Source organism: Centruroides vittatus, unplaced genomic scaffold (assembly GCF_030686945.1).
Source record: "Centruroides vittatus isolate TY-2023 unplaced genomic scaffold, ASM3068694v2 contig_1078, whole genome shotgun sequence".
NCBI classification, from domain to species: Eukaryota; Metazoa; Arthropoda; class Arachnida; order Scorpiones; family Buthidae; genus Centruroides; species Centruroides vittatus.
Window position 1 is genome coordinate 48,953 of NW_027120693.1, and position 22,242 is coordinate 71,194.

General features: G+C 33.4%; 1 protein-coding gene across 1 annotated transcript; it reads right to left on the minus strand.

Annotated features, from left to right (window-relative positions):
- Positions 1-3,656: 3,656 nt before the first annotated feature.
- Positions 3,657-20,687, minus strand: IscU (Iron-sulfur cluster assembly enzyme). Its single transcript, XM_067268667.1, has 5 exons — positions 20,466-20,687; positions 15,526-15,639; positions 10,887-10,997; positions 7,642-7,720; positions 3,657-5,623 (listed from the first exon to the last, which is right to left on the minus strand). Exons 1-5 carry the CDS (start codon positions 20,550-20,552, stop codon positions 5,532-5,534), a joined length of 483 nt encoding a protein of 160 aa, XP_067124768.1. The 5' UTR covers positions 20,553-20,687; the 3' UTR covers positions 3,657-5,531.
- Between the last annotated feature and the right edge of the window lie 1,555 nt (positions 20,688-22,242).

Genomic DNA, 22,242 nt, shown 5'->3' on the forward strand with positions numbered 1-22,242 from the left:
GTAAAGAAATAGGATATTACAATTTTTAAGATGTGAAAGTTTTTTACAATATCCCATTCCTAACCTTAAATTATTAAGCTATTTATATGTATAGCTTAATAGTTTATATATATATATAATAATAAATACAACCCAATTCTTAATTAATTCGGCTAGACGTCTAAATGATTACTACGCAATTTGGCACGAGACAGGCCGCCATCTCTTGTTAAATAAATTAATTTCAAATTTAGAATATTCTGGAAGTGAAGAGCAGCCCGAAACTGGACTCGAGCCCAAATCTGCCGATTGCCTGCCTGATGCCAAGTTATCATTTAGCCTTATAGCCCAATAAAGAATCCATCTGTTCGTTTGGTATTTGTATTAAGCAATAAAAGAAAGAAAAAAATACATACCTTTTCCGTCGGATCTTCGAAAATGTTATATTAATTGGAGAACGATTTTCTGTTACGCTTAATGCTAGTGATTTTCATAATTTGGAAGCAGACGAACTACTCATCATGACAGCGCCCTCTTTCACCTTCAATCATTATTCATTCGGATAATGTAAATTATATAAATAATTTCAAAAATTGGATTCTATAATGCTTTTTAAATTAAATTATTTATCAGCAATGCGTTTAAGCTAATTTAAGTGTATTCATTACATTTTTTTTCCGGGATGTAGTTTATTCCAAAATTTAAAATATTTAGCGGCCCCACTCGGCCGCCTTATAGTGGGTCCGGCGGAACCCATAATGGGCTTGCTAAAAAAAAGGCCCTCTTTGTGCCCATAGGACAAAAAGAGTATAAAAAAAAAAATACTCCCGTGCCTTTTATCGGTAATTTCTGAAAATTGGCAGGGTGATTTATGTATTAGAGGCATTGACGCTATTAAGTTTTGGTGGTTAAATGTCGAGGGAAGATCAGAGGAAGAGGATCGTATTTATTTTTCTCCCCAGTCATCACAAAATTTTCGGTAAATAATTCCTGTATATTTACGAAGGGTTGAAACTTTTGGTCTGATGACGTAATTAGGAGACGGGTACTTTTATTTCTCATGATTAGTGATACGGGGAGAAGGAATCGAAACAGGGTACAATTTTGCTAATCTAACACTTCAACAACTTCTATTGAAGAAAGCAAATAATTAATTTAGCCGGAAATCCAGTAATTTTTTATTATTGATTCGAATGTTCCTTAATTCAAAAAATACAGCGGCCGGATGGCCGAGCGGTCAAGGTGGCAGCCTACCGCTCTGGGGGACCCGGGATCGAATCCGAACGGGTCGAGAAATCCCCAGGAATTTTTCGGGGGTGGTCCGTTCGGATATGTCGGGCCCCGTCCCTTACCACCCGGTCGCCCCATTGTGGGCCTGGCCGAACCCATAATGGGCCTACTAAAAGAGGCCCTCTTAGTGCCCACAGGGCGGAAAGAGTTAAAAAAAAAATTCAAAAATACAGTTGGGCATCGAAATAAAAATTGAAATCGTTATTCTGTTATTTTCCTTTTTGTAGAAATTCTTCGAATCTGCTTTTCGGAGGCAATAAAACGATGCGAGTTAATATTAATCATTATATTTTTATCTGGAATGATATCTGTTTCTAATATTTTGGCATCCATCCGACATATTGAATGTTTTTTAAAATAGATATCTTTTCTACAATTTCGAAAATTCTTTACGACTAAAGAGCTCGTTTCGAAATTCTCGATTTTCCTCCTTTAATAGCAGCAGTCATATGAACGGGCACACATTTCCTTTCGGTGAATGCAATAGGAAGACGAACACCAGTGACGAAACAATCCTCGGGCACGAATATCTCACAAGCAAACTTCGTATTTTCGCTCGCGAGAATCTCTTTCGTTTCCAAATGTTGTTCTATTAAATACGTGAACCACCTTCGATAAAATTTCTCACTCCTTCCGAAAGTATAGTTGCAAATATCAGAAGGAACTCTCGATATGTCTCCGGTCGAATGATAATGCTTGATACCTCGAATGTCTTCTTCCGAAAGTACAATATATCTGATTTTGTGGAAAAGATTTTCTTCTATATTTTCTGGATCCATTGCCAGGAATCGAATTTTCTGAAGATACGGCTCCATAACAGACCTCAAGGGTAGTGTGGTGCCAGCTTTTCTACTCGCCCAGTCGTACACGATCCAGAAAAGATTCACCTCGTCCAGTCTTTGATACAATGTTATGGCATAATTCCGAACGTAAAAAGAGTATTTTTCCGTTTGTCCTTGCATTGTTTCGTCACGTAATCCATGTTCTTAATTATAGTTCGTAACTATTGGACACAATGTTAAGGCAAACAGAATAAAATAATTGATATTGTTATAAAAATTGTTATGTCCATATTACATGTTTCATTGTTAAGTAATGACATTATTACTTCCCCGGTTGTTATATGTTTATTGGTCAAAAATGACTCTTAGGATTCCTAAATTTTTGGACCCAGGGACCTTGAAATGTCGAGAAATGCAAAAAAAAAATTTTTTTTCCTGTATGTATCAATGTTTGTATTTGTGTGTGGTGTGGAGAATGATTTTGTTCACCCTCTTTGAAGCTTAATAACTCTCGTGCCTTTTGTCGAAAATTTCTGAAATTTGGTAGGGAGGTTTGGGTATTAGAGGGATTGATGCGATTAAATTTTGGTGATTAATGGCCAAAAGGTGGGGAGCAGAGGAAAGTCACTTGTATCTCGAGTGGGATCAGACTTAATGACGATTTTTACTCGTTATTAGCGTTTACAATTAAAAAAAAATAATAATAATAATAAACTCGTCTTTCCTGAAAATCAAGTCTTTTGCCAAGTTGTGACAGTCTCTACTTCACATTATCACTATAAGGCAACTTCCAACGCAAGGATGTTCTATTGATAAATTTCTAGGAATGTTGTTATAGGCAAGATGGCAACTTTCTCCAGCAAATCATTATAGGTGACAAGATGCAATTCCACTACTTCACACTCACCTGATAGGACACCACTGCCAAGTGGAAACAACCCTTTCTGTCAATATCTCCCATACGGCTCAAATTTGGTCTCTTCTGAACTTCACATTTTTTCCTATTTTGGTGACATTTTGTTAATGATGAATGAGCAAAACTGTCATTACCAGATGGCTACAGCAACAGGAACAGGTATTTGTTGAAGAACAGTCAAACAAACTCGTCAGGTTTTAATAGATGCCCAAACAGGCTGGATGATTTTTGTCGATAAACAGCACATTGCTTGAAGATCCCGTATGTTTTTGTTTTCACAATAAGATAATCTGTCGGTGTTATTGGCTTTGTAAAGTTGCCCACTGACAGCCGAGTGGATAAAACCACCAAACAGTAATAGCTGGTTATAGATTCTTGCCTCATTGACAAGCCAGCTATGTGGAGTTTTCCGGGTTTTATTCACATTTGTAACACTTAAATAGGGATAGTTTCCCATAAAAGTCCTCCTGGGAGGCTTTCTCTCTTGGAAAATTGTTCACGTGTCGCATTGCCATATACAAATAAACCAAAACTTTGTAAAGTTATTTCATGATCTCCCCACATAAATTATATGTTTTGCCCAAAACAAAATTCCTGTAAGCACCCTTTTTCCAATAAAATGGATAGTTGATAGTCAAGTATCAGACAATAGAAAAGCTTAGCTTAATAAAAATACAAATAAAAATTAATACTAAAAACTAGTGTTGCAATTTTCTTCTATTAGCTACACATTTTATTTAATTTAAATAATCTACAAATTATATCTCTGACAACTGTGGCTCATACATACTTTATACAATACTGGTAATAGTGTATTGATTTAATTACGGAGTTACTAAAATAAAAAGTTTAACTCGAAATATTGTGTTACGTTTTGAAATCATCAACATAATTAAGCTATTATAAATTACCATAACTGATAGAATTTTTAAAAAATGGTGCATTGTGTAAGTAATAAATTAATGTCTAATAACAATGTTGATACTATTTACTGTAACTCTTCCTACAGTTAATTGTATTGTATATTTTGTTACATATATCTCACCAATTATAATATAAAATTAGTTATGACTAATCTAACAGTAATTACTCTTACTGTCTAATCCACTAGTGTTTATCTTATAACAAATTAATGAATTAAAACACAACATCCTAACTCAGTATTTGCTAGCATTCGGTTATACTAAATAACGAATATAGATTATTAACACAGATATTTATCCATTACATTTTTAGTGTTTAATTCCCTCTGCCTTGTAGCACTAAAAGGGCTTTAATCATAGATTTGGCCAAGCTCATAAGGGGCCAACTGGGTAGCAATGGATGGAATCAATATATCCAATACAGATTACCTGTAAAAACTTTTGGAGTTTCCTTACCCGCATTCAAAATCCAGGGCTCCAGGGCAGTAAAGGTAAAACACCATCTCGGTCATCTGAAATGCCTATCCATCATTCAAAAAGCAGTAATTTGTAACTAGTGTATATGCACACATTATTGCAAGAATTTGTACAGATATAACTATCTGTTCAAATGCTCCTACCCCCCAAAAAATGACATTATATCAATTTCACAAGATATTTTTGGAATTATTTATTAACTTGTTGTTGTCTTTCAATAAATGCTTTGTATTTTATTGTTACTTTAACTTAAACTTAAGATTCTGTGATTGTATACAAATCTATGGGTTTCAATTGATCACCAGGTCAATATAATTTTCTAGAGGTTACAATAACACTTATGTCAAGAATTGTTTTATCCATGTATGTCGATTATATGCATAAAATTTGTGCGACATAAATTTAATAACACTCAATTTATATTGTGATTTATGCGATTCTTATAGAAAACTTAATTCGGTACGTGTGACATTCACAATGTAAATTTATACGAATAAGATCGTAGTGACTCTCCTCGTAACAAAGTAGATTATTTTATGATGGCAAACTTTATGTGATATGTCTATGGAGTTTATATTGTACAAGTGTCTTAACTTGTTATACTCGTGATGATAATTTTCACTACATTGAAAATATTAAAAGATTATGCATAAATAGCAATCTGAAGCTCTCTGTTCATTTTTGTTCAGTAACTCCATAATAATCAATTCTGTCAACAGTTTAGATTTTGAAAATTAAAATAATTTAATACAAATGGACACAGAGAAGCATTAAATTATTTTAACACAATATATTTGCTATTTTCTGCTTAATTTTCATCTCATTCCACTTAAAGCTTTAATATTTGAAAGACGAAAAATGTAAAATGCAGGACTCAAAGTTTGACATTTATTTCTAACATATCAAAGGACTAAATAATTGCAATATGACTCATTAACAGAGTTCTCATTGTACTAAAAATTTTTGGAATTGGCATTTTTTTCTGAAATAAATTAAAAAATTTATTAACTATTTACTTGTAACATCATCTTACGACTACGATTAAAACTGAATTGATACAATAACTGCATTATTATTTGTGACTTTTGATATGATAGAGCTTACGCTGCATTTACATATTACGTTTTTATTTGGTTGTATTTACTACGAATTACTTTCTCCTTATTACTTCCGATTCTTCTTCCTTTCGGCAACAAGGTTTTCTTGCTTCACTTTGTAGTCATTAAGAGCTGCACGGATGGCATCTTCAGCAAGCACTGTATAAAATTCAAACATTTTAATTGTACACAATCAAAAAATTTATTATTTAGAGTCTTTCAAAAAGAATGCTACCAATTTAAATTATTGTATTTATGCTAATTATTATCTGAGAACATTGTAATGTACATTAAAACATCGAAAAACTGTCTGTTTCACATTTGCCCTTTACAATTTCTTAGTGTGTGCATCTTGTGTCGTATGGTGCGTATCCAACTGACACTCAAATTCACCGTGGCCTATCCATTATCACTCCTCCCATGGTAGCAACAATTCTACAGCTCCTGCATATTATTCACATTGTAACAATTCTGACTTTGCTAACTGCAAAACACAAAATGGTGTTTTCAAGGTTTTCTTCACATCTGTAATGCCTGAATAGGGCCAGTTACCCTTAAAAAGACCTCCTAAAGGGCATCCCCTAGGCAGATCACCCAGGTGTTGCATTTCCAAACAAACAAACAATTCACTAATTACAATCATTTGATAAGAAATCAAGTTTTGTTCATCAAAGAATCTATATCATGTATAATATTAAGACATTTATAAAACAGTAGATTTCCAATTTTTATACTTTTAGTCATACTGATAGATATATAAACAAACAGTTCATACAACTAGATGAAGCCCAAATAAAGACACTAACACCAAAAATCCAGCATTAAAAACACTTTAATAGACAAATAAATGTTTTCAATAGTCTTAAATAATCATCATCAGGTTTTAACTTAGTAAATTCAAATGAAGATTGTAATTATGATGCAGATCCATGCTGGATATAAGATTGGCAGCTTCCATTTTACATCCAATGTGGGAGTTTGCTCACATCAAACATCTTGAAAAACTGGAAATTTAGAAGGCAACCAGAAGATCAATGCACATTAATTATAAGAATACAGATATACCATTTACTCTTATTAGAAATCTTTTTATTGAGTACATTAATTGAGGTTCCTTTCTCCTCTTCCCAGCACGGACAATATTTTATTCGAACTAATACATATATGTCATCTGTTATGCATTCTGTTGCATCCAATAATATCAATGCTCTTTTTATTTAAATATTTTGTTTTAATTACAATCTCCATTTGAATTTACTAAGTTAAAACCCGATGGTGACAGTTTTTAAGATGATTAAAAATGTGTTTGTGTATTAAAGGGTTTTTGCTGCTAGTGTGTTTATTTCATATTGATATAAAGTGTTATGCAGAAAAGAACCTGATTTTAACTTTAAAATTTACCATAAATTCAAAACAAATCTATATTTGTAAAGTCAAAGAGGTTAAATTATTAATAAGATAGTCAAAAAGTACTAGTTATGTTCAGTGTGCATGCTTTGTGTTAATGAAATTTCAAATGAAATTCATGAAAAGAAAAGAGTGAGTTCATGTAATAAAGAAAATGGCGGCTGACAGTATTGATATTTCTAAATTCACCAAATTATACAAGTTAAACTTGGCTCGTGTTGGCATACGAGCCACTACAAAGTAGATATGAACTGCTAGTTTGTACCCTTTCGACAATTGTTCCACCGGTTCGTCAGGAGTCGAAACTATCTCCACTTTTGCCGATCTTCTGTTTGTTCAACTGATCAATTTTTCACAAATAGCAGCACCCAAAATATTTTCAACCAATTGTGTTCTAGCTCAGTTTGCACCAAGTAGTAAGAGGCAAACAACATTTAGGTTTGACGATTATTTGTTTTGTTTGTATAACAGCATAAATCTAGCTTTATGGATTAAAAGGACGAAATGACAAATAGCTGCTAGCATGAAGCGATCCATGAAAAATATTTCAGATACAACTGCACTAGCAACATTCATAACTTCAGCCTTATAAACAGTATTTTGTTAAAATGAATCAGTCAAAATGTCTGGTGAAAGTAAAAATAATGACATCATCACTTAACTTGTTTTCTGACGAACTTAAAAATCATTATTTAAACTAAAGTCAGAATAATATTTGAACAACATGCTTATAAAAAGTTTACGAATTGAACATAATTAAGAATACTTACTCGAACAGTGAAGTTTAACAGGCGGCAAACTTAATTCTTTTGCAATATCAGTATTCTTTATTTTAGATGCTTCTTCAATCTAAAAATATAAATAATGTCATATTTTACAATAATTAAACTTATTTCATTCGATACAGCTGTATATTCTTTTTTGCAATATCATTACAGTATATTTGAGACGTTTTATATGATGAATGATAAATAACAAGTCTAAAATCTTTACATTTTAAAATTTTCTCTTATTACTGTATTTACCAGGCTCATTTTAAATTTTACCTTTACAAATAAATAGAATTTTACATATTGATCTGAAATGTAATTATTAGAATATTTTTTTATGTTGTAAAGAAAAGTATATTGCACTTCTCTGAAAATGGCACTTCGAAGGGCATTCCAGCTATCGTTCTTCTTTTTAAATTGAAATTTGTATCTTTCTGTGCTGAAGAAAATTGTTTAAGATGACCAAAAATGTTTGAAAAATTATATATAATAAACTTCCCGAATAACTGCGTAACTGGAAAACACACCTTACAGAAAGTGAAGATTGCAGGTTTGAGTTCTGCACCAGGCTAGTTCTTATCTTCCAGAACTTTTCACAAGTAGTGCCTGAAACCTATTCAACCAATCAGATTCTAACTCAATTTATATCAAGTACTACAACGTGAATAACATTTTACTCTTTTATACTGGTTCATACGACAGTGTAAACTAAGCTTTAATGACTCACTCAGAATATGGACAAAATTAAATTAATGTATGTTATCAATCAAAATAAATACGGTTAAACCATGCTTTCTGGATCATTAAATTACCGGTAGTGTTCCTGTACACCTGCAGATTCAGGATTACAGAATTTTCAAGAATCGCCTAATTGGAATATAGCTAAGGATCCCAACAACAAAAGAAAAGTAAATTAATATTGTCTTTTCATAATTCTATTATATTACTAGCAATTATTCATTATAACATACTTGTTTATTACAGTCTCAGAACTATGTGAGTACGTAAGCAATAATACATTTCTGTAAAATTAAACTTCTCAGATATACTTAATTTTAATTACACAAATGTATCTATGTAAGTAAAAACAGGTAAATTAACTAATTTGTCAACTTTTTAACACTTTTTGGCTTTAACAGACACCTTCTTGTATGAATTAGTCCATTAAATTGAGGTTTTTACTGCAATATAATTTATGAGAAGACAATACTAGGAGAGTGCGTGACATACTATCAACTTATATGCATTATTGTTGATGCATTAGTGTTTTATTTACTCTCTTTTTCTTACAAGATTTGAACATCGAAAAAAATATTTAAACTGGTAGTGACGGAAATCAAAAAATAATCTAAATATGGCAGTAAAACTCTATGGATAATCATTGGTACATAAATTAAGCACTGTACATTCTCGTCTACACTTTACCAATTAACAAATTTAAAATACTCATTTATGTGAATAACAATACACAGCACAATATCACAATAAAAGTGAACATATAATTGAGACTTTCAACAAACTCTGGCAAACGGGCCAACATTTCCGACATGCATATTAAGTATGAATTACGGATTCAATTCCTAATTTAAATTATTAATTCTCCACACTTTTTAATTCAATCATGCTTGACATTGCTCGGGCTTTGAAGAGGCTTTGACTGGTGAGGTTGAGTTGGGAGAAGGAAATAAAAACAATGGTTTTAGTAATTAAAATGTATATCTATTGACCTTGGTATTTGCAATAACAAATCTGCAAATCACAAAAAATTGCTCATGCTCGTTTGTCCCATAGACTTAGCATTGTATATTTGCCACTTACAATAGCTTTTTGAAGAAAAACTTGTACTGAACACTAGAGGACCAGAAGCAGTTATATATTGGCTGAGGACTTTATAGTATGGTAAGAAGATTTACTTGTTTGTTTTTAATGTAAAAATGTCAGATCCTCGAATAAAAGGCTGATGTTTGATTGTTTTTAACTTTGTGAATTTTTTACCAAATTATTGTTCTTTTTTAATGAAGTTTTTCTTCAAAAAGCCAGTGTAACTGTTACTTCTGTGGTGGGTTAAAGGATTAAAAGATAGACTTGCAAATGTATATTTTTGTAAATAGTCTAAACTTCGAATTTGAAGAAAAAATATCCTGAGTTGTCAAGAAAAAACATTTATTTCTTTGTCTTTATCACTTATTTCTTATGCTTGGTTGTTTACTTTGGCAATAATGTTGTCTCCAGATAAAGTTAGATTTACATTGGCCTACAGACTCCAGTTTGTGTCCTTTTGGCGACTGTTTGACCAGCTCATTTAGTTCATTAGGAGCTGAAAGTATCTCAACTTTAACCAAATTTGGTTCATTTGACCGATTAACTTTCTCCTTAAACTTGCGGATTGTAAACAAAACCTTTTCGACCAACCGCATTCTAACTCAGTGTCATACAGCATTCTGCTTTGTTAATGTTTGTTCATAGTGGTTCATATGACAGTGCAAACCCAGCTTTAATGTTTGTAATCAGCTTAGTCATTGTCAACATTAACAAAATCTTTAAATGGCAATTTTTCATCTCTTGTTGCTGTAATGAGATCAGCCCAGTTTTGATTGGCCTTGATATTGCCAATGGATTCTGACAAAAATTTCAATTTATTCGAAGCACCGACCAACACCTGCTTTTGTACAGAAATTTGCAATGGTGCTTTGTGAAACTCCATTCCCCGGCCTTGTTAATCATTCACATTTCGTATACCAGATTCTCTCCAATCTCGCACGATCATCTTCAATAACATGCAAGACATCTTTTGTTTGATAAGCTTTCTTTATCATAATTTGAAGTTTTGAATAATTTCCCAATCTGAAAGTTGCAATCTAGAATTTGTATTTGACGGCAAAAATTGAACTATTGTGTATTATCTTCAAGTTCCGACCCCATGTTACATAAAAAGTTTCAAATGCCACACAGTAAGCATAACTATTATAAATAGCAAAAATTACTTTTTATCAGAATAGCATTTGAAACTTTTTAATGCATTGTTTTCCAGATTTTATTATTTATTTGTGGAAAACTTTATCGTTTTCTACAAATAAATACTAAATTCTGAAAAACAAATATACATATATAAATACAGAAAATTCTGTGCCTTCTATCAGTATTTTATAGTTTAGAACAGTGTTATACCCCACAGTTTGCACACAACTGTTCTAAACTACATAAACTATTACTAATTTTTTAATGTTTAAAATCAATACACATACAGATTTTCCCTTGATCCATTCGGTAGCAAGAGAACTCGATGCAATAGCGGAGCCGCATCCAAACGTCTTAAATTTAGCATCGATAATATTTCCATTCTCGTCTACGTGTATCTGAAAATGTAAATAATGCATCAAATAATAAATAAAAAACATTATTTTATATATTTTAAAGATATAAAGCTATTTAATGTATAATTAAACTACACATTTTTAAATATCAAGTTCTTAAGAACAAAAGTAAAATGGAAAATAATGGTACAATAAAGAATACATAATTTCGATATATAAATGTTTCTAAAAATGTTTTCTAGCTTTATTGTAAGAAGCCGTCCATAAATTATGTCCGCATTTTTCTTGAAATTTTTATTCTGCATCTTCCCTCATTCCAGTTCATCCAAGTTTCCGTAACCCCTCCCCTCTTTGGACTCGACCCCTCTTACAACTTTTATCAATTTATGAATGATAGATACCATAAGTAGAAAAAAATATATACAAGAAATTTTGAAATAAATGTAATAAAATGCATAAAATTTAATGAAATAAATAAACGTCCACTAAAGCTCAACTCCTCCCCCTTGTCCAACTTGTCATAACCCCCCTCTCTTCCAGTGTGAACGTCATTTAGGGATAGCCTCTAAGACAATGCGAAACTTATATTTTAGTATATATCTGAAAATCGTCGTCTGTCCGTCTTTCCTTAATCTCGAGAACGAAGTTAGGTGAAATCCGAGGCCACCTTAGGGGCACGAGGCCCCAATTAATTATACACAAACTTCCGATACAAGCCAGAAGTCATATTATTTCAATTCAAAACTTTTCCCCCGAAAGCAGTTAATAGATAACCGGCACGACTCTATTCTTAAAGGAAAAGTATGATGTACGGGACAAGCCGCTACTTATAATTTGAGGCAGAGAGCATATGCTTTAAATTAAATAAATGAAAAATATGATTAAAAATTGCGGTCCGTCATTGTGACGATGTCACAATAAATAATAGCCCGTTTAACATTCATTTTATGAGTTTCGATTCGCTGTAATATAAAAACAAAATTCTCTTCCTACTGGAACATATCAATAAAATAAACAAAAATCTCAAAAAATGCAAACAGAACATATAAAGCAAAAAATTTAACATATTCATTACCTACAAAGTTTACTCTTCCACTACATTGCTTTTGTTCCCTTACCTTTAATTTCTCATTTAATATATTCTAATGATTAAGTTCTTTAAATTCTTTATAACACAATAACATTTAAATTGATAAAATGTTTATGATTATTTGCTTTATTGCCCAGAGGAAATAAGATTTATCCAATTAGAGAAGTGGTTTCTAACTTTCTCTATGGCCCATATTGCTTGAATTTTTGAAATTTGCTCTCAATCCTTAGAAATATAGTTTTTCTGAGGAGTGAGAACACATTTTTAGTACATTGAATGATTAGTGATGCATTAAAATACAAAAATAATATTTTTGTATTTTAATGCATCACTAAATAATCATTCACATGTAACAAATTTAACCTTAAGTAAAACAAATCATCCAAAGAAATTCATGCCTTTATCGAACCGTTCAAAATAACTGTATAAACTTCAACCGTAGTGGAACTTTTAATGAACAATTATATAAATTTGGGTTAGAATTATTAATTAATCAAATTAATTTAATTATTAGCTTAATTATAGTCCAGAAAACACCTGGCTTTTAGTACCAAATGATTGCCAGATTAGGCTGAGTATTAACATTTAATTATAACAACACAGGTCTGCAAGTAAAAGACTGCATAGGATTTTTATTCATATTCTTATAGATTTCAATTTGGCAAAATTGAAAATAATACCAAAAAAATTCCATTTCATCAATTTTTTGTCACACTCAAGTTTTTGTTTGTATTTAGCGTAAAATTTAGTATTTTTTTTTTAAATGGCCTTAATACGAAGACTTCTCACATTAATTCTATCAATTATAGCTGCACTTAACAATAAATAAAAAAAAATGTTAATGGTTGAAGAGAGTTGTGGTAGGGGGAGGTGGGTTAAGTAGTTTTAATGTTAGGAGAAAGGTGGCATGATCGTGTAGAAACAGGTTAAAAGTTGATAGTGAGTAATATTACTGGTGACGTTGAGCATTCCGACATGTTATCTGGGATACTAGGAATAAATAAGCAATCTGCTGTTGGATTAGATCATGTTTCAACAAGCTAAATAAGTTCAGTATCTCGCTGGCCATCAAATGCCACACTCGGTTTATATCCAGCATTCGAACGCTACTGTGCTTGCATTTTTATTTCTGGAATATGGCTTGCGGAGGTTGTGTAATTTCGCCCAACAGCTTCTGTTATGTTTGTGGTGAATACACAGTGAAAAGTCAACAAAGAAACATAAGTGAGTTTGTGAAGAAAGTTTATTTTGCATATTTCAAATTGAAACTTGGAGATCAAGACAAAGCATGGGCTCCGCATAAAGTGTGCAGAAGATGCGAGGAAGATCTTCGTTTGTGGTTTAAGGGTAAGAAAAACTCATTTCGTTTTGGCATTCCTATGATATGGCGTGAACAGAAAAATCACACAACCGACTGCTACTTCTGTTCGGTAGATGTTAAAGGATTTAATACAAAAAATAAAAAGAAAATATTTTACCCTAACCTTGACTCAGCTGTTTGTCCAATGTCCTATGGTTCTGAAATACCAGTTCCACAGCCACCTTCTAATTTAGATGACATCCCGAGTGAGTCAAAGGACTCGGACACATTAGTTTCCCAGGACGAATAAGCTCAGATTTTTCTACTGACGAAGGACCTCAACTTTTTTCTCGGAGTAAGCTCAACGACCTAGTAAGAGACGTAGGTCTTTCAAAAGATACAGCCGAATTGTTAGGATCAAGGCTAAAAAACAAAAACTTGCTATCATCTGGGACCTCATTTTCGTGATACAGGCACTGAGAGAGAGAATTTACTCAGTTTTCCTCCAAACAGGGAAATCTGGTTTATTGTAATGATGTTCATGGACTCATGAAGTGCACTGAAATAGAATATGATTCATCAGAATGACACATTCATTGATTCGTCTAAAAGTAGCCTCAAAGCAGTCTTACTCAAAATGGAAATGTATTTGCATCTCTTCATATGGGAGAAAACTATACTGACTTGGCTACAATTCTTGAGAAAATCAAATATCGAGAGCATCAATAGATGGTTTGAAGAGATTTCAAAATACTAACCATGTTGTTGGGTCAGCAGGGAGGTTATACAAAATATCCTCGCTTTCTTTGTTTATGGGATAGTAGAGCGAGACAGTTGCACTGGACAAAAACTGACTGGCCACCACGAGACAGTTTAACCTCCGGCAAGAAAAACGTCATCAATACAACATTGGTTCACCCAGAAAAAGTGTTATTACCACCTCTTCATATTAAATTGGGGCTCATAAAGCAGTTTGTCAAATCACTGCCAAGAGATAGGGATTGTTTCAGATATCTGTGTTCCAAGTTCCCGAAACTGTCTGAAGCCAAGTTAAAAGAGGGAGTTTTCACTGGCCCCGACATGAGAAAACGTTTATCTGATTCCCTCTTTTTGGAAACAATGGGAGAAAAGGAAAAAGACGCATAGAACTCTTTCAAGAATGTAGTGCATAAGTTTTTGGGGAATCTAAGGACCCTGACTACAAAACCATTGTACAACGCATGCTGGCAGCGTATGAAGCTCAAGGATGCAAGATGAGCTTAAAAGTTCATTTCTTACACTCTCATATTGAATATTTTCCCGAAAACTTGGAAGCCTACAGTGAAGAACGGGGTGAAAGATTTCACCAGGATATCCGTGATATCAAGAGACATTACCAAGGAAAATGGGATGTCAATATGCTAGCTGACTACTGTTGGATGCTCAATCGAGAAACCAGAGAAGGAAATCGGAAACGAGTTCGGAGAAGCATCAAAGAGAAGAAGAAAAGGTTTCATAAAAAAAAAGAGTAGACCTAAAATTGTGTAGAAATATCAGAAACAATTTTTTGATTAGTTGTAAGAAAATATAATATATTTAACTCATTGTAATAAATAAGAGTTTTTATCAAAAATTTGCTTTTATTTTGCAAAAAACATATATGTGATGGGATGTTATGGAAGTCATTTTTAGAATCTCCGATCTTTAAAACACATAATTCAGCAAAAATATCCCATGCAGCTGGAAAAAAATTTTTTTTGCAGACCTGTGTAATAGCATTAAGTAATTTTGCTAAGTGTTAGGCATCATCTATTGATAAATTTAATAATTACAATCAAATTCATATTAATAATTATATTAGAAGGTTCTAGAAGAAAAGAATCGGCCCGAAATGGGACTCAAATCATTTACCACTTCCGTGCAGATGCACTGCCAGTTATGCTACTCGGACTTCTGTCCAATCCTCACTTCCAGAACTATTAATTTAGATATAACTGTACTGGTTCCTCACGATATAATCCAGCAATAATTTGGCATTAATGTTAAAGATTGGGTTAATCAATGTTTACATCTGACTTTTATGTATTTGACTATATTTCATCATTCTGTTTTTAACACATTCTTTTCTAGAGTTGGACAATTACTCTATAACTAAATTTGTGATAACTATTTATTACATTCATCTATTTTACTTGAATTACCTGAAGTTTCATCACGTCTCCGCAAGCCGGAGCTCCTACTAATCCCGTTCCCACGTTTGAATCATTCTTATCGAGGGAGCCGACGTTTCTGGGATTTTCATAATGGTCGATTACCTAGAAAGCACAAAGTTTATTTTTGAAATCTTTAAAAATCCTTTACATAAACACACAAAATGCTTTACAAATTAAAAAATTTAAATACAACAGCTGGATAGCAAGTGGTTAATATATATTAAATTCTAATGAGCTGCATTCACTTCACATATAATAGGACCACACACTTAGGGGCCCTAGAAACTCTTACAGAGCCTCCTTTACAGACGCCAGAGTATTTTCATCTAAAATAAGGTAGTCCTAATTTCCTCTTGTACCAGACTGAGTACTTTTGCATGATGCTGCTATTTAAAATAAGACTTACTATTAAGTTTATTAGGACCCTAAGCAAACACCTCGTAAACCTGTGCATAAGTATAGCCCTAATAATGGTTTTTAAATTATTATAATATACACTCCAACATTTTAAAATTATCGTGTAAAACAGGCCTGCACAACATGTGGCCCATCAAAGGATTTCGGATGACCCACAATAAATATAGAGGATGTAAAAGAATATAAACATGTAACAAGTGCCTTACTGTAATTTCATGATCCAAACAAAAACATCTGAGATGTAAAATAATTTTGCCAAGTAAAAATTTACGACTCTTAGGAGTTTTTCTTTGGTAAATATAAGCTTGGCACTCGGAAGTGGTACACACAAGATTTTTGCCTATATTATTGTTTCTGACATTTCTCCTTCAAATGCCAGAGAAAAAACTCCTAAAAAAATTTTGACCATCATCTAAATTGTCATATATTTATATTTGGCAAAATTTTTTTACATCTCAGATGTTTTTGTTTAATAATTGTATTATTACGTCAAGACAAGATCAGTCGGAGCTCAACGACCGCCGACCGAACGTGTTGCCGATCAAATATGCTGCCAACCGAACGCATCGCTGACCAATGCTTTCAATATACTGTTTAGAAATATCCCTATAAAAAGTTTTAATTGACAAAAATTTGAGCTTTTGTAATTCTGAGCAACATTTCGAAAAGTTCATGTTTCCATGCAATTTTATCCTTATAAGAATAAAATTAAGCCGTAAAACTGAATTATCTCTACAGGAAACCACTCTGAACTTTAACCTATCGACCCAAAAGTTTCACCAGCACCTCACTGATAACAAGAAAGGCTTAAGTTTAAAACATGAGCTTTCTAGACCCAGTAGTTTCTTCTCTACAAGTGTCTGCAGTGCAGGATAAAGAAGAAGAAAGAGAAGAAAATAGCTTTTTTGGCAATTTTTGTGCTTTTCAATTGCTTATATTTTGGCAACTACTTTATAGAAAATCTTGAAATTTTGCACACTACCTAGGAAAACAAGTTTCTTTTGAACGAGATATTCGGAATTACTTCAGGTGTTTGGGACAGAGAAATCAACCCCAAAAATTGAAAATTCTGATTCCTGTATATATATAGTTGGTCAGTGACATTTTACTTGGTGGGGAGTCACTGTCATGACTCCCTGCAAAGTAAAAATCTTAGTAAGTAATTATGTGGCAGATGCACCACTCTCATCATGACTATTCTGACTGCGGGCAATGAACTCTGAGTGATATTAGTCATCAACCTTTCTAAAATGGAACGAAATAACCAAATTTTACCATTCGACAACCCCAATAATCTTCGAGTTCAGACATACCGGTTTTGCAATAAAGATAATACAGTAGTCATCCTTCTTTTGTTTAACCTTCTCTCAAGTCATTACACACAGCTACAGAAGTAAGGAAGCCATGATGGAACAATCACAATATTAATTGAAATTTCCCTTTTTATAATATGGTTCATTTGCAAAATAGTTTAATCATTAATTACATCTTTACTTGGCCACTAAAATCCTATCTCTGGTCTGAAGAAGTTTAGCCTATTTTAATTTTGGCCCACTACCTACATACACAATGTACTGCCAAGTTGTGCAGGTCTGATGTAAAAGAAAAACATAGAAAAATCAATAAAAATAGCATAAAGAACATTACCGAAAAAACAGTAAGTTTTATTTAATAAGTAATTGTAGTGTCTACATTAAAATGAATTAAATCATTTCCTTATCTGATCTGGTGTTATACATACAAAGAAATCAATGATAATGCTTTCATTCCCGGTTGAAAGGAATAATTTGATAAAAGAAAAAAATTAGCTATTGTTGAAATGTTTATGAGCTCAAATTCATAATATAAGCTAAAATCTTTTCAATATATGCACAAAAATCACCCATAGATTAAACCCAATGTAAAAATAATGTCAAGATGTCAGGAGGATACGTTTTTATTTTATATAACTTATAAAATAATTTTGCTACAATATATTGTTAATATTCTCATCACCGATGTGTGAGGCAATGGCTGGATCCCACTGAGTAGTTAAGGTGAACTCTGAATTAAATCCAGACAGGTAAAAGAAAATTGATTAATAAATTGTACATTGTTAAACAAATGGATATTTTTTTGGCTATTTGAAATACTACACCTAATAATAAAGGATTATAGAGTTATAACTGAGGTAAAAAACACTAGGATTGATTGAGGTGGTCCATCCAGACACATCAAGCAGTCCTTCACCACCCAGCTGCAGATTATGACATAGCCAAACCCATAAAAGGCTTGCTAATAAAGTCCTCTTAGTGCCCAAAGGACAGAAAAACTCAAAAATGAAATATTCTTATCAACTTGCATCATCAATTACAGTGGTCACAATGTTCAGATGCATAAAACTGTGTTCTAGTTATTCAATTAAATAACTCAATAATAAATTTAGTAGATAATCGACTGGATGTGGATTTAAGACAGTGTACTCTCCTCTCAGATTTAACAACCCATGACAGTTCATTTTTGGTCATTGTAAAATATAAAACTCCATTTTACAGGAATTAAAGATCTAATGACAGCTTTGGAGATTGCTTTAATAATTTCCAATTGCCAGCAAGGATGATGAATTTGCAAGACAAGAAGAAGCATACAGATAACTTCAAATTAGCGTGTGTAGAGACCAATATTTTCATTAACTGACATGCATGGACAATATTTCTAACATTTATATATCCATTAATTATTAGTAGTTTTATACAATTTGTTTACAAAAATTCATTCATGCAATAATAAATCTATTTTATAACTTAACTGAAAATATTTTCTTAATTAATATTTCTTTTATTTATATTGTGTTGTGTTTCTAATTCTATACGACTTATGATTTAGTAGTCACATAAGGTAGAAATTTTATTGAATTTGAATTAAAAAATTTTTTATCCATTTAACTCTGTTCCCTCAAGATTAAATCCTGACTGCACCACAGAGTCTATTGGTATCCTAGTATTCCTCATTTTAAGTCCAGTGTCCTAGTCTTCCTCAATATAAGCCCATCAGTATCTTGGTGTTCCTCAACATAAGCCCATTAGTTAGGGTGACCATCCTCCCCTGATTTCCAAGGACAGTCTGTTTTTTGACCCTCTGTCCCTGGCAAGGAAGCATCATCAGTTTTATCTCCATTTTTTTGTTTCCTTGTGGTTACCATAATATTGTTCCTTGCTAAAGTTTTTCTTCCAGAGGATGTGGTGTCTTCGGTATTTCCAGGTAATTTTTTTTAACAAAGTGACTGACTTTTTGAGGATACGCCAATAAAAAGCAAAACTTTAAAATGAGAACAAGCAATTATTTATTGTGACTTCTTCACAATTTTTTAAGTAGTGTCTTGCCCCTTCACATTACACTTTTCCCGTTAGCACTACAGTTGTGCAGGTCATCTATTCCTTATTGAGGGAAAATTTTGAATCAAAATAACATGACTTCCAGTGGAACAGCATACAGATAACTTCTAATTTGAAGTTATCTGTATGCTTCTTCTTGTCTCACAAATTTAATTTTTTTCTGGACATCATCATCCAAAGTGGAAGTTCGTATATAGTTTGTTGGTCCTCCTGTCACTATGCCTTCCATATCCAATCTCAACTTTCATCTATCTAACTCCAGTTTTGAGATTAAAAAAAGACAGAGGACAGATGACAATGAGAATTTATAGGTCTAACAATTTTTTCAAATTGCAGAACAACATAAAATCTAACGAAAATGTGCCTAAAGTAAATAGCTATAAACCTTATCGGAGGAGAGCTATTTGAAGCAATCGAGCTCAATCAAAATTAAAATGCTTTGATCTTGGTCGTGCCTACATACCGTATAGTACCCATTGGACTGTACTTATACAGTACATGTAGGTCGCTACCATGTACCATAAACAATGACGATTGACATGTTTCTCTGGATTGCTGATAAAAAAGCTGGTCACCCTTCATCAGTATCCTAGTCTTCCTCAATATAAACCTACCAGTGTCCTATTATTTCTCAATACGCCCCCCCACCAATGTTCAGTAGTTTTATCCTCCGGTATCTTGTGGGGGTTAATGTTACCTTAGATAGCCAAGATGGCGGCTCGTCTCCGATTCCAGCAAGGAAACAGTGGGGCACACGTTCTAACCTAACCTATTCTAATAATTTGGTTGCTAATAATTATGGTAATTTATTAGAATAGGTTAGGTTAGAACGTGTGCCCCACTGTTTCCTTGCTGGAATCGAAGACGAGCAGCCATCTTGACTGCCTAAAGTAACATTAACCCTTGTGTGTAAATCTACTAAATACTGCTAGTCGGTCGTGGGTTCGCACGTAGAGTTTCCCGGGAATAAACCCGGAAAACTTCATGCGCCTAAATAAAACAAGCATTCCCTTTACAGATCGCCCACGTGTTGCGTGCCGTATTCCATCGAACTAACCCTCAATATAAACAGTTTATCTCATTTACTCGAATCCTTAATTTCACGATATAAAATTACTTTTTAAAATTCAAACTTACGTTGGAATGATAATGCGAAGCGGGAACCAAACATCTTCTAAAGCATTCGATGGGACTAAAATACTGACTGACTCGTCTCAGAGCCATTTATAAAAATGTAAACAAACGAATGTTCTTCCTTCCGAAATTATCTCCTCTGTATCTAACTTCGCAATTTAAAATACCAGAAGACAACGTTATCTTCTGCAATCCGTGTCGAAGTGTTGCCAGACATTTAAATTGGCAACTGGCAACACTTAAATTGGTTTTTGGCAGAGTTTTATCTGGCAATTTTTAAAAATATGCGAAAATATGTGCAATTTTAGTAAACGATAAATAAAGTTTTAGGAATATATTTATTATGTTTTATTAATTCGTAACAGAAATGATATAATAAGACATCTCTACATTTCTCAATCGATTGGTTGAGATGAACGGACGGCCGAGAGGTTAAGGAGGCGGCCTACTAATCTAGGGAATGGAATCAAATCCGGACGGGTCAGAATTTTTCGGAAGTGGTCCGTTTGGATATGTCGAACATTGTTCCTGACCACCAGGTTGCTCCATTTTGGACTTAGCCGCCCCGTAAGAAATTTTGCTTAAAAAAAAAAAAAAAAAAAAAAAAAAAAAAAAAAAAAAAAAGCGAGAGGCAAGAAATCTCGCTGGCGAGAGCGAATTTCTGGATTTCGCAAATATCTGACAGGAGTTTTTTTATTGCGTCTCGCCTCTTCTCACTGAATACTGTGCATGCGCCTTGGTACGAATAGAAGATGGCTTCTCATATCTTCTGTATACACCAGTGGCGTGCCGTGACATTTGATGATAGGGAAGCTGTGTTTCTGTAAGAAGTCGACCTCCAGGGGCAATCAGTTAATTGCGCGTCAGTGATGGCCTAGGGTCCATTCGTACGTGCGTGGTGGCTGTAGAGACAAAGACGACAAGTATCTGACAAAAACCGTTTATTTTAACATAAAATAAACATACACTATGTACAAAATAGTTTGCTTTAGGACAGTCAGCCGTTCGGACGTCCTGAGCATCGATGTGGTTCTTTGATCGTCGATCGAAGGTGGCCCCGGGACAGGGGCGTTGATAAGTCTGTAAGGCACGGGGAGATTTCGTCCGTTGAAGTCAAGGACACGGTCTAAGTCCAAAATGGCACGGGTTACAGGTTGGCACAATAGACGAGAACTTGTTTTTTTTTTTTTTTTTTTTTTGCGCGTTGACACACGGCGTTTTAGTTATTCGGAACGTTAACCGAGTGCCAGGTCTCCTCGATTGCAAGGCGTCGCCAGGGGGAGAGGCAGAGGGGCAGTTGCCCTCCCCTAGAAATTTGAAAAAGTTATTTAAATGCTAAGTTTTAATTAAAATAATCTTCTTAGGCTTCTTATAAGTTAAAGAAAATGTTTTATTTGAGATATTTTTTTTCCGGTACATAGTAAATGATTAAAACTTTATGAATCGTTTCTATTTTACCTACATACAATTCATATCCTCTATCAATTTACATCATCTTGCCCCCCCCCCTTACCCATTTGCTGGCGTCGTCCTTGCTCGATTGTCGGAGATTATATCAATCTCTGTTCTTTATTTCATCCAGTTTGATTGGTCGTTCTCCCTCAATCACGCTACCCGAGTGGTTGGTCTCTGGTTACTAAACGTAACGAGTCTCTTACCTGGAACGCGAGAAAAGTCAAAATCGAAGATGAATTCAATCTCCCACCGATCATAGGACGTCTTCCTTCCGCGATTTATAGTTTCTGCCTGGCAGTTTGATATAAACAATGGGTGTCCGACT